The sequence below is a fragment of the Hypanus sabinus genome, unplaced genomic scaffold (genome assembly GCF_030144855.1).
Source record: "Hypanus sabinus isolate sHypSab1 unplaced genomic scaffold, sHypSab1.hap1 scaffold_151, whole genome shotgun sequence".
NCBI lineage: Eukaryota > Metazoa > Chordata > Chondrichthyes > Myliobatiformes > Dasyatidae > Hypanus > Hypanus sabinus.
In genome coordinates, this window is record NW_026779585.1 from 89,800 (window position 1) to 107,229 (window position 17,430).

The 17,430-nt window shown below is 48.4% G+C and overlaps 1 protein-coding gene and 2 pseudogenes across 1 annotated transcript in view; all 3 read right to left on the reverse strand.

Annotated features, from left to right (window-relative positions):
• The window catches only part of LOC132387074 (beta-1,3-galactosyltransferase 5-like), a 12,898-nt gene extending 10,018 nt beyond the window's left edge, over positions 1 to 2,880 (reverse strand). The window contains exon 1 of the mRNA XM_059959432.1: positions 2,764 to 2,880. Within this exon, the coding sequence (XP_059815415.1) occupies positions 2,764 to 2,880 (117 nt within the window). The remainder of the gene's footprint in view (positions 1 to 2,763) is intronic.
• Positions 1 to 17,430, reverse strand: part of LOC132387073 (beta-1,3-galactosyltransferase 5-like) — a 62,081-nt pseudogene that overhangs the window by 28,489 nt on the left and 16,162 nt on the right.
• Positions 4,214 to 16,157, reverse strand: LOC132387077 (beta-1,3-galactosyltransferase 5-like; annotated as a pseudogene).

Sequence of the window (17,430 nt, forward strand, 5' to 3'; positions counted from 1 at the left end):
CACGCACACACACACGCACACACACACACTCACACACACAGGCACACACGCACGCACACACACGCACGCTCACACACTCACACACGCACACACACACGCACGCACGCACGCACACACACTCACGCACGCACACACATGCACACACGCACGCACACAACACGCGCACGCACACACACACGCACACGCACGCACACACACAAGCACACACACACCACACACAGGAACACGCACACGCACGCACACACACGCACACACACGCAAACACACTCACACACACAGACACCCGCACGCACACACGCACACACTCACACACACACACCACTCACACACACAGACACACGCACGCACACACACGCAAACACACACTCACACACACAGACACACACACACACACACACACACGCACGCACGCACACACACACACACACACACACACACACACACACACACACACACAATGCTGGAGGAGTTTCATGGACCGACCTTCGACAGTTAGCTTTTTTCTGTGGACGCTGCCTGGCCTGCGGTGTCCCCCCCAGCATTCTGTGCGTGATGCTCGTATTTCCGGCAACGGCAGATTTTCTTTCCTTTGTTACTGCGGCCGATCTGAAAAAATTAACCAATAAAGATTTCCCGTACAAATATTTATTGAAATCATTATATCTTCCAATGATCAGTGATGTCATTTGTTTCCAATTTCGCTCACAGCAATCTCCCGACCCTAATCCTAGAACATATATTACAAATATTTATTTTTAAATAACTGTCATTGAAAAGGCCTGGGAGCAGTAAACATCCCTGATGAAACCCCTAGCGTTGCCCCTAACTTGACGAGACCGACCTGGCAAAAAGGGTCGCACCGCAACTCTCCTTAACTCACACCCTTCCTCTCTATCACAAACACACTTCCCAGCTTCTATCTCCAGGAAATTCCTCCTCTCCTCCACCCATGCTGGCTACCTCTTTCCACTTACAGTTGTCCCTCACAATAAAATCCCATCGATCCCTTTCCTCACCCCCGATCAATTCTCTCACACTGTCACTTTCTCTCTAGCACCCTCCGCCTCCCTCTCTCTCCTCCCCCCCTACCTCTCTCCAATCCATCTTCCCTTCTGCACACCATCTCTCACTGGCTTTCTTGACGCTATTCTGTCACCCCGAGCCGACACCCTTTCTTTCTTTCCGCCAGCCCCCCCACCCTCACTCGCCCCGCCTCTCAGACCACGCCCCTCGCGCGCCTCTTTAATTCACTTCCGCCCCCGCTGCCCGTCTCCGCCACCAGCCCCGCTCCTCGCTCCCTCGCCCTTCTTTTCCGCGGTACTTCACCCGCCGTGTGCCTTCCCCCGAATTTATCTACTCCCAACTTCCGTTTGCCATTCCGAACAACAGTAAGACACTTGTCGATTATTTCCCCCCGCCCCTCTGTCCCATTCTCGCTCTCCTCCCCATCTAAGGTATATTCATAAGAACATAGGACACAGGAACAAAATTGGGCCGTTCGGGCCATATGGTATACTCCACCATTCTATCACGGCTGATTTATTATCCCTCTCAACCCCATTTTCCTGTTTTCACTCCATAAAATCAGATCCCTGACTAATCAAAAAACAAAACGTTTAAACTCGGTTTTCAATATCCTCAGTGACATGGGCTCCACACCAATCGATTTCTCTCTCACTCCCACCCTCTCTCTCTCTCTCTCTCTCTCTCTCTCTCTCTCTCTCTCTCTCTCTCCTCTCTCTCTCTCTCTCTCTCTCTCTCTTTCTCTCTCTCCCACTCTCTCTCTCTTCCCCTCTCTCTCTCTCTCTCTCTCCCCCTCTCCCTCCCTCCCTCTCTCTCTCTCTCTCCCACTCTCTCTCTCCCCCTCTCTCTCTCTCCCCCCCTCTCTCTCTCTCTCTCCCTCTATCTCTCTCTCGCTCGCTCTCTCTCTCCCCCTCTATCTCTCTCTCACTCTCTCGCTCGCTCGCTCTCTCTCTCTCTCTCTCGCTCTCACTCTCTCTCTTTCTCTCTCTCCCACTCTCTCTCTCTTCCCCCTCTCTCTCTCTCTCTCTCTCTCTCCCCCTCTACCCTCTCCCTCTCTCTCTCTCTCCCACTCTCTCTCTCCCCCTCTCTCTCACACCCCCCCTCTCTCTCTCTCTCTCCCCTCTATCCCTCTCTCTCGCTCGCTCTCTCTCCCCCCTCTATCTCTCTCTCACTCTCTCGCTCGCTCGCTCTCTCTCTCTCTCTCGCTCTCACTCTCTCTCGCTCGCTCTCTCTCTCTCTCTCTCTCTCTCTCTCTCTCTCTCTCTCTCTCCTCTCTCTCTCTCTCTCTCTCTCTCTCTCTCTCTCTCTCTCCCTCTGTGTGTCACTGTCTGTTTGTCTCCGTCTCTGTCTCTGTCAGCCTCCGTCTATAAGACCCAGGAGCAGTATTAGGCCATTCAGTCCATCGAATGCGCTCCGCCATTCCATCATGACGCAATCCGGATCCCAATCAACCCCGTACACCTTGCTTTCGGTCGGCATGTCATTTGATGCCCTGACCGATCAAGAAGCGATCTACTTCCCCTTAAGTACCCCTTCGGGCTTGGTCTCCACCGCAAATCTGCGGCAGAGCATCCCAACAGCTTCGCTACTCTCTGGCGAAAGAAATTCCTCCTAAGCTCTGGCAAAAAACAACCGTCCTGACCTCTGTCCTAAAAAGGTCGCCCCTCCATTTTGAGGCTGTGCCCTCCAGTTCTGGATATCCCCGTGATAGGAAACATCCTCTCCACATCCACCCTATACATTCAACATTCCGTAGGTTTCAATGAGATCCTTCTGCATTCTTCTAAATCCCACTGTGTTCAGGCCCGAAGCTGTCAGATTCTCCTCCTTTATTAACCACTTCATTCCTGGATTCATCCTTATGATCTTCGTCAAAATAATTAGTGACATCCCTTCTCTCGCTCGCTCTCTCTCGCTCTCTCTCGCTCTCGTGGTTGGGGCACGATACAATGGCACACAAAGGTCTGGGCAGATCACTATATCTCTTTCAGACCCTACCAATAGAGATTAACCAAAATCAATTCAATGAATGGAACAAAATGTAAACAAGATATAGAGCGGCATGCAAAACGTTTGGGCACCGCTGGTCAAGATTTATGTTGCTGCGAAAAGCAAAGCGAATAAATGATGAACTGATTTCCAAAGAGTAAAAGGTTAAAGATGACACATTTCTACAATATTTCAGGCAAGATTACTTTTTTTTTTATTTCCATCTTTTCAGTTTCAAAATAACAAGAAAGGAAAGGGGCCCGAAGCAAACGTTTGGGCACCCTGTAAGGTCAATACTTAGTAACACCCCCTTTGGCAAGTATCACAGCTTGTAAACGCTTTCTGTAGCCAGCTAAGAGTCCTTCAATTATTGTTTGGGGGATTGTTGCCCGTTCTTCCTTGCTAAAGGCTTCTAGTTCTGTGAGATTCTTGGGCCGTCTTGTATGCACTTGCTCTTTTGAGGTCTATCCACAGATTTTCGATGAGGTTTAGGTTGGGGGACTGTGAGGGCCATGGCAAAACCTTCAGCTTGCGCCTCTTGGGGTAGTCCATTGTGGATTTTGAGGTGTGCTTAGGATCATTATCCTTTTGTAGAAGCCGTCCTCTTTTCATCTTCAGATTTTCCAAACGGGGGTTTTGATATGCCTCTCTAGAAATCTTGCAAACAGTTTTCTCAGAAAGTTTTCTTCGTCTTCCGGACCTCAACTTGACCTCCACCGTTCCTGTGAATTGCCATTACTTAATGACCTGACGAACTGAGGAAACGGCTACGCGAAAACGTTTTGCTATCTTCTTGTAGCCTTCTCCTGCTTTGTGGGCATCATTTATTTTAGTTTAAAGAGTGGTAGCAAGCTGCTTAGAGGAGCCCATGGCTGCTGATTGTTGGGAAAAGGTTTGAGGAGTCAAGGTATTTATAAAGCTTTGAAATTTGCATCACCTGGCCTTTCCTAATGATGACAGTGAACAGGCCATTGCCCTAACAATCTAGTTAATGTCTGAGACCTTGGTAAAAATTATCTGAGAGCTCAAATCTCTTGGGGTGCCCAAACTTCTGCATGTTGCTCCTTTCCTTTTTTTTCACTCTAAAATTGTACAAAACAAAAATAATACACTGATCTTGTTTACCATGTAGAAAATAATGTTTCCTCTTTAACTTAATGACTTTTGGAGATCAGTTCATCTTCTACTCACTTAACTATTCTCAGTAACAGAAGTTTCGATCGGGGTGCCCAGACTTTTGCATGCCACTGTCGGTATGCCAGCTTCCGTCAGGGGTCCTCCGGGGCAACGCTCCTCCGACCGAGTCCTGCAGCGCTTTCCAGTAGAGCAGCTTCTCGTCGTTTGAGACGTCGTGCGAGGTGACGAGCCAGCCGGTAGGAGCAGATGGAGAACGGCTCCCTGTAGCTGGAGAAGACGCGCTCGGTGTGGATGGGCACCGGCTCCACCTTCAGCTCCGCGACGCGCATTCCCCACGTACACGTCCTCCAGTCTGAACAGGGGGCGGCGTCCCGGAGATGTTCCACACGCGGCAAGCCAAGTCAGTGGACAGGACGTAGCCGCTTCCGGCACAGTAAGGCGGGTACGTTTCCCCCAGGGTACTCCTCCTTGCTGATGTACCACCGGTTCTTTATATCGCGGTATGGCTTGGCGCCTCTATGAATGAGACCGGTGAAAAGGTTGCTGCGGGGAGCGCGGGACAGGAGCTCCAGCAGGTAGTCGGTGTTGATGAACATGTCGGTGTCCGTCTTCATCACGTAGGAGGTGGAGCGACAGTAACAGCAAATCCACTCCAAGCCCAGCAGCACCTTGCGAGTCCAGGTTGTCGTACGAGTCATAGAAATCACCCTGGATGATGTCCCGGTGCTCTGCGGCCTCCCGTCGGATCGAGTCCTGCCGATCCCTCCCTTGTCCCAACAGGAAATAGGTGACTGCCCTGGCCCCCGCCAAACCGCCGCACGCTCCCCCAGGTCTGGCGGATGACCGAGCGAGCATTGAACTCATCCGGGGAGCTGGTGACCAGTAGGACCAGGGAAGGGGGGCGCTGTCGTTGCACCAGCCCGGCGTGCCGCGTCAGGAAGGAGGTGCCGTTCAGCCGCGAGGAACCCGTGGGCTGGTAGCTCCCCGCCGCTCCTCTCTCTGCTCCACAGGACCACCAGGATCAGGCAAACGATCAGCTGAAGGACAATCACGGCCATGACAATCTTGTTGCCCCAGGGTATTCCCTTGGCAAGCACCCGCAACCAGAAGCTCGCAGTTGCTGTAAAGCGAAGAAAAAAAAACATCATCAGTTGCACTCCAACCAGACGTGAACGTTGCACCCATGTCTAGTCTGAGAGATGCCTTGGGTGGACAGAGGAGAGGTTCGGTTCAACCAGCAGCTGACGAGGGGAAGAGCAACGGGATTACAGGAAAGGCGCTAGCACAGATAGAAGATTGACGGGCAGGCAGGAGGCAAAGAGTGGGGGTAAAAGAGGCATTTTCCGGTTGGCTGCCGTTGACTGGCCGTGTTGGGAGCGTTTCTCTTCACCTTGCACGTCAATAAATTGGATGCAACAATTAATGGCCTTTCGGCTATGCTTGCGGATGACGGGAAGATAGGGAGGAGGGGCAGGGAGTGCTGAGGACAGAGAGGATAGAGAAGGACTTGGACAGACAAGTGCAACGGGTGGGGGGAGTGGTAGATGTAATACGATATCGGGAAGTGCATGTTCGGAGAAATGGGCAGACTGATTATAGTGGAGGAGATTCTCACAAAGATACGGAGCTGCGAGGGGTCCTGGGAGTCCTTGTGCCGGATTCCCTAAAGATTAATTTGCAGGTTGAGGCGGTAGTAAGAGAGGTAAACGCAACGTTTAGCATTCAGTCAGCGAGGAAGAGAAGACAAAAACAGGGATGTCATGCTGAGGTTTTGCAACCCACTGGTCTCAGGCTGCACTTGGAATATTGTGAGCAGTTTTAGGACCCTTATCTTAAAAAAAAATCTGTTGGAATTAGAACAAAAAAAAATCAGAAGATATTGGAGCAGAATTAGGCCATTTGGCCCATCTAGACCTACGCCGTTTCATCATGGCCAATCCAATTATCTTCTCAGCCCCGATCTCCGACCTTCTCTCCGTATCCCTTCATGTAGGTTCTGACCAATCAAGAATCTCTGACTTAAATACGCCTAAAGGCTTGCCCCCCTCCCCACACCCCCCAGAGCTGCCTGTGGCAAAATATTCCGCACTTCCCACTCTCTGGCTTAACAAGAAACGCCCTTCCTCCTCACCTCCGTTCTAAAGTCTGTTTTGAGTCTGTGTCCCCTGATCTTAGACTCTCCCATCACAGGAGACGTCCTCTCCACATCCACTCAGTCTGGGCGTTTCACCATTCGATGGGTTTCAATGAGGTCGCCCGTAATTCTTCTGAATTCTAGCGATTACAGACGCCGTGAAGGGCTTGACAAGGGCTTTCTGGAAATCCCGTTCACAACATCAACCGATTCTCCTTTGACGATCCTGCTTGTTATCTTTTTTCACAACAAATTTGCAAGGCGAGATTTTCCCATGAGGACATCGTGCAGACCGCGGTAGATTTTATCGTGTGCCTGCAAGAAACGTGAGACCTCACCCTGAACAATCGACTCGGACACATTCCCAGTCACCGAGGAGGTCAGACTAACCGGCCAATAGTTATACATTCTGACTCTCTCCCTTCATATTTGATTCCCTTCTTAATTACGTTTTAGTAGAATTCTTCTATTCCGCGCCGAACGCTTACTCTCACCTAGACCCACCGACCTGCACTCAGCCCACAACCCTCCACTCCTTTCCTGTCCATATACCTGTCCAATTTTGCTTTAAATGACAATACCGAACCTGCCTCTACCACTTCTACTGGAAGCTCGTTCCACGCAGCTACCACTCTCAGAGTAAAGAAATTCCCCCTCATGTTACCTTTAAACGTTTGCCCCTAAGTTTCAACTCATTTCCTCGTGTTTGAATCTTCCCTACTCTCAATGGAAAAAAGCCTATCCACGTCAACTCTATCTATCCCCCTCATAATCCAATCTACCAGTCCATCATCCAGGTCATTAATGTATATGAAAAACAACATAGGAACCAGTACAGATCCCTGAGGCACACCACTAGTCACCGGCCTCCAACCTGACAAATAGTTATGCACCACTACTCTCTGGCAGCTCCCATCCAGCCACTGTTGAATCCATTTTTCTACTTGAATATTAATACCTAACTATTGAAGCTTGCTAACTAACCTTCCGCGTGGAACCTTGCCAAAGGCCTTACTGAAGTCCATATAGACAACATCCACTGCTTTAAACTCGTCCACTTTCCTAGTAACATCTTCAAAAACTTCAGTAAGGTTTGTGAAACATGATCTTCTACGCACAAATATATGTTGACTGCTTCTAATCAGATCCTGTCTATTCCGATGATTATATATACAATCTCTAAGAATACTTTCCATTAATTTACCCTGCACTGACGTCAAACTTACAGGCCGATAATGCAATACTCATCCCTTCGTGTCTGCTCCGCCATTTCTGATTAAGTCACGGCTGATTTAATATCCTTTTCATTTACCTGCCTACTTTATGTAAACTTTGATGTCCTTAGTGATTACAAGCCTGTCACTATACGGTTTAAGTAGATTTGATGACCCACCCGTCTGCGGCAATGAATTCCACAGATTCACAATCTCCTGGCGGTGCGTTTCAGCATTTCTCTGAAGATGCGTCTTTCTATTCTGAGGCTGCGCTCCCCGTTCCTACATTCCCCACCACGGGGAATATCCTCTCCCCATCCAATCTATTTAGGGCTTTCAATAGTCGGTAGGTTTCAATTAGGTACGGCTGAGCTACAAAGACTGCAGGCCCATAGCCATCAAATGCTCCCCGTGTGTTCACCTAGTATTGCCCTGAATCATTCACTGGTGCCGCACCCACTCTCTTAGAGAACGGGCCCAAACCTGAAGTGAGGGCGCTGAAGAAATTTCACAAAGAGGAAACACAGCGTATTCCGGGGAAATCGAAACCCATTACTATCACCCTCACGGCCCTCCCCAACTATTTCATCAGCACCGTTCTGGTCTGGGTGACCCTCTGCCCTGTCCGCTCTTCGGCAAATCCCTGCAATATCTCGCCGTGGTGACGCGCACGCGCAACCCGCTGTGAGGAGCGTGAAGCAGGCCGTGGTTATACCCCTTTCCACATGAGACTGCGCTTCCCCAATAGATGTTAACTCTCTCGCGTCTCTCTTCCCCGTCTCTTCACGAATCCTTTGCAATTTGCGGACACCAATTAAATCCAGACACACCACCGATTAGTATTTATAATTAAATTTAAAAAACGGTAACATACCCGTGCCCTTTCCTGCAGTTGATGCATTTGAGAAGTCATTGCTCTCCGCACTTTCAGCCATTGTGCGGACAGAGTTTCGCCAGGCGCCGGCGTTCTGTAACAAACAGAAAATTATTACCGAGGTCAAAAAATTAAATAAGTTGACGTGGAAGCCTTTCTTTTTATGTTTGTTTTCAAACCAGCCACGTTCTTTAAAATAACTTGGGGCCCCTTCACAGGAGTGCTGACACTTGCGCCCAAATACACTAGGTCACAAAGTGCCCAACTGCGCCCTGCGCCATCACTCTCCGTGGAGTGATTGGGGAAGCGGATGGGTGCCAGAACACGGAAGGTCGGCGGGTTGGGGGTCGCGGAAAGAAGGAGACGAGCTGGGTATTGATAGGTAAAGCCAGGTGAAAGAACAGCCGTGGTAAACCTACCTGCAGCCAATACCAAAGAAGGGGAGCGCTCACATAACGCAGATAAACGGCGATACGAAAGATTTAACCTCACGTTTCCTTGTGTCCATTATCCCGACAACAATGTCTGAGGCTTGTTGAGAAATCCTGAATTGGTTAACGGAATCTCCTGTCTGACCCCTTAGCAATAGAGTCCCCTATCACTACCGCCTTCCTCTTCCTTCCTCTACATTTCTGAGCCACAGGGCCGGACTCTCTGCCAGACGCACGTACACTGTTGCTTTCCCCAGGTAGGCCGTCGCCCCCAACAGCACTCAAACAGGAGTACTTATTGTCAAGGGGTACAGCCGCAGGGATACTCTCTAGTGCCTGACTCTTCCCCTTCCCTCTCCTGACTATTACCCACCTGTCTGTCTCCCGGGGTCACGGAGCGACCACCGCCCTCTAACTGCTTCCTATCACCTCCCCGATATCCCTGACCAGACGATGATCATCGTGCTGCATTTCCAGTTCCCTAACGCTGTCCCTTAAGAGCTGCAGCTCGACACACCGGGTGCAGATATGGCCGTCCGGGAGGCCTGCCACATCTGACAACGGGAACAGAAAACCGGCCTCACACACCTACCACCTTTCCGCATTTAGCACAGGGAAACCCTCCTCGCGTCGTCACCACCGATTGAGCCAAAGCCATATCTCTCTGCTACCTCTCACTCCGCTGCCCACTGCATATGGATGTCTTCTTTTTAAACTACCACCGCTCTAGACCACCGGCGAGCGCATATTAAAGCTCGGACGTACACCGCGTACCTCTGTCTGAATACATTCTTCACGGGACGCGGAACCAAGCGATTCGCGAGCAAACGAACGCTAGAGCCACCTCCGCCGCTGAAATGGTCGAGGGCGGCGGTGCCTACGACCAACGTATGGTCCATGAGGCAACGTGCCAACCAAATCCACATTCATGTGGTGAAAACGCCGCTCATGGACCGCGAGCGGAGTTTTGGGAGCACATGTTCCGCTGGTAACCATAAGCGCAAGGAGGGAGATATGTTGAGAGGGACGAGGGCACAAGGGAGTCGCGTAGGGAGCGATCCCTGCTGAATGAAAAAAGCTGGGGGAGGAGCTAGAGCGAGTGTGCGACAACGCAAGAAGCATCAGGAGCAAAGGTGATGAACTGAGAGCTTGGGCACATACATGGAATTATGATGTAGGGGGCATTTCAGAGACTTGGCTGGTACCAGGGCAGCAATGCATTCTCAATATTCCGGAATTTTAGTGCTTTTAAATGGATAGGGGGGGGGGAGGAGAGGAGAGGTGGCATTACTGGTCAGGGATATTATTACAACTACAGAAAGTGTGGGTGATGTAGCAGGATCCTCTTTTGAGTCAGTATGGGTGGAAGTCAGGAACAGGAAGGGACCGGTTACTGGTTTGGGAGTATTCTATAGTATTTGTCTAGAAATAGACGAAGGGAAGTAGTGGGTGGGGAGAATGCTGATGTCGGTTATGAAATGACAAATGTTGGACTCAACAGCCTTGCACTTATCATGGGAATAGCCAAAGAATTTCGGGTGTTGGAAGAAGAGGCAGGTATTTGAAGAAGAGGTTTTAAACTAATTTGCAAGGTGGTTGGGACTCGGAGCGTTAGAGCAGTGAAAGAGTTCATGGAGTAAAGGTAGATCTAACATATCGAGAGTCTTTGAGGAAAGAGAAGCAGAATAAAGGGTGTAAAGGTATTAAGGTAGAAGGGCTGAAGTATGTGTACTTCAATGCAAGAAGCATCAGGAACAAAGGTGATGAACTGAGAGCTTGGATACATACATGGAATTATGATGTAGGGGCCATTACAGAGACTTGGCAGGAATAGATTCTCAATATTACTGGATTTCAGTGTTTTAAAAGGCAGAGGGAGGGAGGGAAAGAGGGGGAGGGTGGCATTACTGGTCAGTGATACTATTACAGCTACAGAAAGGGTGGGTAATGTAGTAGGACCCTCTTTTTTCGTCAATATGGGTGGAAGTCAGGAACAGGAAGGGAACGGTTACTGTATTGGGAGTACTATATAGCTGGTAGCAGCAGAGATGCCGAGGAGCAGAATGGGAGGAGATGTTGAAAAGGTGCAGAAATAGCAGGGTTGTTATCATGGGTGACTTTAACTTCCCTGATATTGATTGACACCTGATTCGTTCCAATGGTTTAGATGGGCCAGAGTTTGCAAAGTGTGTCCAGGACGGATTCCTGTCACAATATATTGACAGGCCGACCAGGGTGAATGTGATACTAGATCTAGTATTAGGTAACGAACCGGGTCAGGTCACAGATCTCACAGTGTGTGAGCATCTGGGAGACAGTGCCCACCGCTCTCTGACCTTTAACATTATCATGGAAAAGGATAGGATCCGAGCGGACAGGATAATCTTTAATTGGAGAAAGGAATTAATGAGGCAGTAAGTTGCGTGTGTGAATTTGGATGACATTTCTGCAGAGAAATGTACTATGGACATGTGGTCGATGTTTAGAGATCTATTGCAGGAGGTTAGGGATAAATTTGTCCCGGTGAGAAAGATAAAGAATGGTAGGGTGAATGAATCATGAATCATGAATCTTGTCGATTTGATGAAGGCAGCATTCATGAAGTTTAGCAAGCAAGGATCAGATGAGTCTATTGAGGAATCTAGGGTAGCAAGAAAGGAGATTAAGAAGAGGCTGAGGAGAGCAAGAAGGGGGCATGAGAAAGCCTTGGCAAGTAGGATAAAGGAATATCCAGACGTATACTTCAATTATGTGAGGAAAGAAAAGGATGACAGGAGTGAAAGTAGGACGGATTAGAGATAAAGATGGGAAGATGTGCCTGGAGGCTGCGGAGGTGAGCGAGGTCATCAATGAATACTACTCTTCAGTATTCACCATTGAGAGGGAATATGAGGACGGTGAGGACAATATGAGTGATGTTGATCTTCTGGAGCATATTGATATTAAGGGAGAGGAGGTGTTCGAGTTGTTAAAATACATTAGGACGGACACGATCCCGGGGCTTTAAAGAATATTCCCCAGGCTGCTCCACGAGGCGAGGGAAGGGATTGCTGAGCCTTTGGCTAGCATCTTTATGTCCTCGTTGTCCAGGGGAATGGTACCGGGGGATTGGAGGGAGGCGAATGTTGTCCCCTTGTTCAAAGAAAGGTACATCCCTGTCAGTCCTGTTCTCCTGCTATCTCCCCGTAACCCCGATGCCCTGATTAACCAAGAAGCTAACAACATCAATTTTAAATATAATCAAGATCTTGGCCTCCGCGTCTGTCCGTGGCAATGAGATCAACAGATTCATCCCCTTCTGGCAGAAGAAATTCTTTCTCATCTCTATTCTAAATTGAGGTTCCCCTATCCTGACACTGTGCACTCTGGCCCTAAACACCCAGTAAAGGAAACATCCTCTCCATATCCACTCTGACTAGGCCGCTAACATTCAGTAGGTTTCCCCTCATCCTCCTAAATTCGATGGAGTGCAGACCCAGAGCCTTCAAACTCTCCTCGTCCTTTAACCCTTTCACTACCGGAATCATTCTTGTGGACTTCATTTCGACACGCTGCAATGCTGGCAGATATTTTTCTCCAGTTCAGCGACCCAATACAGCTCACAAGGCTCGCAGTGGGCACTGGGTAATGCTTTATAAAATCTCAACATCCAATCAATGCTCTTATAATCAGCGCAACTCGAAATGAATGCTGGCATTGCATTTGCCTTCCTTATTAACAACTCAACCTGCTAGTTGATCATGGGGAAATTCTCCACAAGGGCCTTGAAGTCCCTTTGTATCTCTGATATCTGAATTGCCTTCCAGTTCAGAAAATAGGTCACGCCTTTATTCCATCTACCAAAGTGCATGACCATAGACATCCCCCCTGTCCTGTTACCTCCAAATTCCTTGCCCATTGCCCCAATCCGCACATGTCCTCCTGCAGAGAATTCGTTCTTCCTCAACACTAATTGCCCCACCGATGAAGGGAAAGGTAAGCTTAGGTAGAGGGATAGGTATATGGGAGAATGGATTAAGGGGTATGATTAGCTTATTTAGCTTCTAGGTAGCTCATGTTGGTTGCTGCATAGCCAAAAAGTGAACCTTACTCAGCCACAAATGATCGACCAGACATTGTTCCCTAATAGCGTTAGACATGGGTCTAAATAAAGAATTATCTGGTTGCACAAAGCATTTTTGAGGTATACCATAACTAAATAGGGGAAGGACACCGTAGGAAGGGGTGGTAGAACGTTGGAGAGTAGGAGCAGATGTCAACATAAGGAACTGAGTTTGTATCCATGTTGGTCTTGGCAGAAATTATTATAACTAACCAATAATGATTTTACACCTAATGGTATCTTACCATGTGATCGAAACTATTCTAAAACTGTATTAACTCGGGTAATGTTAAATTTCCTGTAATGATCAATGTTATAAATAGTGTGGAATTGTGTTCGGGGGTGGGCAGTGTCCTGACTGTCTCTTTGGGAGATCAGTCTGTAACTTCCCCCATGGCACGCTAGGAATAAAAAGTGAAGTTTAACTAAGTATCGCTTGTTCTATAGTTTTATTGAATTCGTGGTACCTCGCGTTATTGCATCGGGTCGATCAGCCTTTGGCACCCCCACCTGTCTTGGTATCGCTTGCAAACGTGGCCACAAGGCGGTCAACTCCGTCATCCACGTCGTTGAGCTGTAACTTGCAGAGACCCGGTCCCTAACTCCTTCCACCTCTTTGCCTCCTGCCGGTCAGACAGTCTTCCGTATGCAGCTAGACTGGGAAGATCAGCTTAGTGCTGGGTCCCAAAAGAAGCAATTTTAGCGGTGGGTCTCCCGCCGTCCCTTCGCTCTGTATATATCTGAAAGAAATCAGAACATCTTTGATATTATTGCCCAGCTTAACTTCATATTTAATCCATTCCCTCTTGCTTTTTCATAGTTGTCTTCTGTTGGTTTTTTACTTATTTTCCAATCCTCAGACTCCACACTTACATTTTCAATATTATTTGCCCTCAAAATTGTATTTATGCTATCTTTGGATTGGCCCCAAAAATCCAGCCATCACTTTTCTGCCGTCAAACCTGCTACAGCCCCGTTCGTATGAATGTTGGCGAGCTCTGCTCTCGTGGGTCTGTAATTGTCTTTACTGCTCTGTAATGCTGATACGCCTGACTTTATCTTCTCCTACTCTCAATCCGCAGGATAAACTTTATCATATGATGATCAAGACCTCCTGAGCATTTATTTTCCTCCTTCTTCGAATCTAGCTCAACATCACAACATACCGTCCAGAATTGCCTTTCCAATGGTAGGTTCTGCGAAATGCTGGTCAAAGATTTCTAACTGTAGGCATTCTACTAACTCCCTCTCTTGGGATGCATCACCAACCCGCTTTTCCCAATCCCGGTCAAATTTCCCCGACATTCCTTTTGTAACATGTCTCTTCTATTTCTCATAACCCGCATCCGGGCTAATGTTTGTGGGCCTGTATATAACACCTGCCATTGCCTTTTTTAACCTTGCAGTGTCATAATTCTACCCACAATGAATCTACGTCCTCTGATTGTATGTAACTTCTAACTACGGGTATAATTTTATCTTTACCAAAAGACGCATCACACCACCTGCCAATCTGCTTGTCCTTAGACATTAAGCTCCCGCCAATGATCTTCTTTCAGCCTCGAATCACTAATGCACACAACGTCATACCTGCCGGTCTTTGTCTGCAGTAAAAGGATCACCTGCCTTTATTCTGCATAGTTTGTGCATTAAAATATAACACCGCCGGTACTGTTTTCAACAACACCTTCGAGTTTGCCCCATGTTACACTTCACCTCATCCCGTTTTGCCCTATCCTCTGTCTGTCTACCGTCACAGTAACACTGGAGTTACTGTGCCCTATTAGGTCATCATTCACCCTGTGCTGACCACGGAAGTATTTAAAGTGCTGTTCGTTTTGCTCAGGGCAATGGCCACAGCAGAACCCTGCACTGTATACGAACTGCAAATTTGCAGATGACACAAAGCTGAGTGGCAGTGTGAACTATGAGGAGGATGTTAGGAGAATGCAGGGTGACTTGGACAGGTTGGATAAGTGGGCAGATGCATGACAAATGCAGTTTAATGTGGATAAATGTGAGGTTATACCCTTTGGTGGCAAGAACAGGAAGACAGGTTACTATCTGAATTTTGTCAAGGTAGAAAAAGGGGAAGTACAACGAGGTTTAGGTGTCCTTGTTCATTAGTCACTGAAAGTAGGCATGCAGGTACAGAAGACAGTGATGACATCTAATGGCATGCTCGCCTTCAGAAGAAAAGGGGAGTTGAGTACAGGAGCAAAGAGGTCCTTCTGCAGTTGAATAGGGCCCTGGTGAGACCACAACTGGAGTACTGTGGTCCGTTTGGTCTCCAAATGTGAGGTAGGACATCCTTGCTGTAGAGGGAGTGCAGTGTAGGTTCACGAGGTTGATTCCCGGGATGGCGGGACTGTCATATGTTGAAAGATTGGAGTGACTCGACTTGTATACACTGTAATTTAGAAGGATGAGAGGGGATCTGATTGAAACATATAAGATTATTGAGGGATTGGACACGCTGGAGGCAGGAAGCATGTTCCCGATGTTGGGGGGAGTCCAGAACCGAGGCCACAGTTTAAGAATAACGGGTAGGCCATTTAGAACCGAGCTGAGGAAAAACTTTTTCACCCAGAGAGTTGTGGATCTGTGGAATGCTCTACCCCAGAAGGCAGTGGAGGTCAATTCTCTGGATGCTTTCAAGAAAGAGTTAGATAGAGCTCTTAAAGATAGCGGAGTCAAGAGATATGGGGAGAAGGCAGGAACGGGGTATGGATTGTGGATTATCAGCCATGATCACATTGAATGGTGGTGCTGGCTCGAAGGGCCGAATGGCCTACTCCCGCAACTATTGTCTATTGTCAAACGGCCCCATCCTCACCCATATCGCTGCGGTTCCTATCTAGATGCCAACTTAGTTACAACCTCCCCTACAGCTCCAGAAAACGTCTCCTCGTCTTCAGGTGTAAACAGCCCTTTATCTACCGGTCATTCCAATGGTCCACAAGTCTGATAACCAGCCCCTACGCTACTTGCTCGGCCACTTATTCATCTGCACTGTTCCTCTTTTCCTGCCTTGACCAGCACATGCTACTGGGAGTAGTCTGGAAATGACTACCTTCCCTAACTCCTTGCACCCATTGCGCAGGACCTCCATCCCCTTCGTAACTATGTCATTTGTGTCCATGTACACCACGACATCAGGCTGCCCACTCTCGGTCTTCGGGATCTTCTGCAGCCACCCAGTGACATTCTGGACCATAGCACCTGGGAGGCAACAGACCATCGTGTCTTCCATACCGCGGACAGAGAATCTGCTTCACGACACTCTGACTAGCCAGCATCTCGTCGCTGAGGATGGGCAGCTGCGTGCGTTCAGGCACTGAGCACTGACTCGCACAAAGCAACAATCCTCGCCGCCCAAATCAGTCAAAGTTCCCTCAGCTGACAGATCCGAGATTCTGGCGAGGATAATGTAACTTCCGATCATTTTTAGCAATCCCCACTGCTGCACTTGCAAATACATCCGGTGATCAGTGATCAGTGATTCGGTAGTCGTTGGCTCTGTTTCAACTCACATTTGGCGATGACAAAATACAGATTTCCCTTCTTGAGATTTCTCAAGATTTCTTCTTGAGATTTCCTACGCGTTACTTTTTTTTCTTTTCAAAAGTGTATTCACCTTCCAGTTTATAGAACAACACAGCACAGCGCAGTACAGGCCATTCACCCCATAATGTTGTATCGAACCTTAAACCCTGCCTCCCATATAACCCTCCGCCTTAAATTCCTCCATATACCTGTCTGGCTGTCTCCTAAATTTCACTCGTGTATCTGCCTCCACCACTGACTCAGGCAGTGCATTCCACGCACCAACCACTCTCTGAGAGAAAACCCTTCATCTAATACCCCCCCCTGTTCTCCCCTTACCTCAAAGCCATGTCCACTTGGATTGAGCATTGGTGCCCTGGGAAAAAGGCGCTGGCTGTCCACTCTATCTATTCCTCTTAATATCTTGTATACCTCTATCATGTCTCCTGTCATCCTCCTTCTTTCTAGACAGTAAAGCCCAAGCTCCCTTAATCTCTGAACATAATGCATACTCTCTACACCAGGCAGCATCCTGGTAAATCTCCTCTGTACCCTTTCCAATGCTTCCACATCCTTCCTATAGTGAGGCGACCAGAACTGGACACAGTACTCCAAGATTTCTAGGGAAATCTCTAGAGGTAGCAAGATGAGATTTTAGTGGTATCTGCTGTGGCCTGTGAGGAAAGGACGACACCTCTTTTACCCCTATTAGGGTAATAGAGAGCCTGTGGCATGTCGGATTACCGGGTGATCGAGTAGTCTTTGGGGTACTGCAAGTCTGTGTCTTTGCTGCAGGCTTGAGTGCTCGGTGGGGGCTGCTGATGCTTTTATTTTACTGGTGGTGGGTGGGGTATCGTTGCTTTGCTGCCGACTATGGGGAGTTGGGGGGGACTTTGGGGTTCATTCATGCTTTGGGGCACTCCCCTGTTTTTGTGGATGTTTGTGAAGAAAAGGAATTTCAGGAAGTATTTTGTATGCAT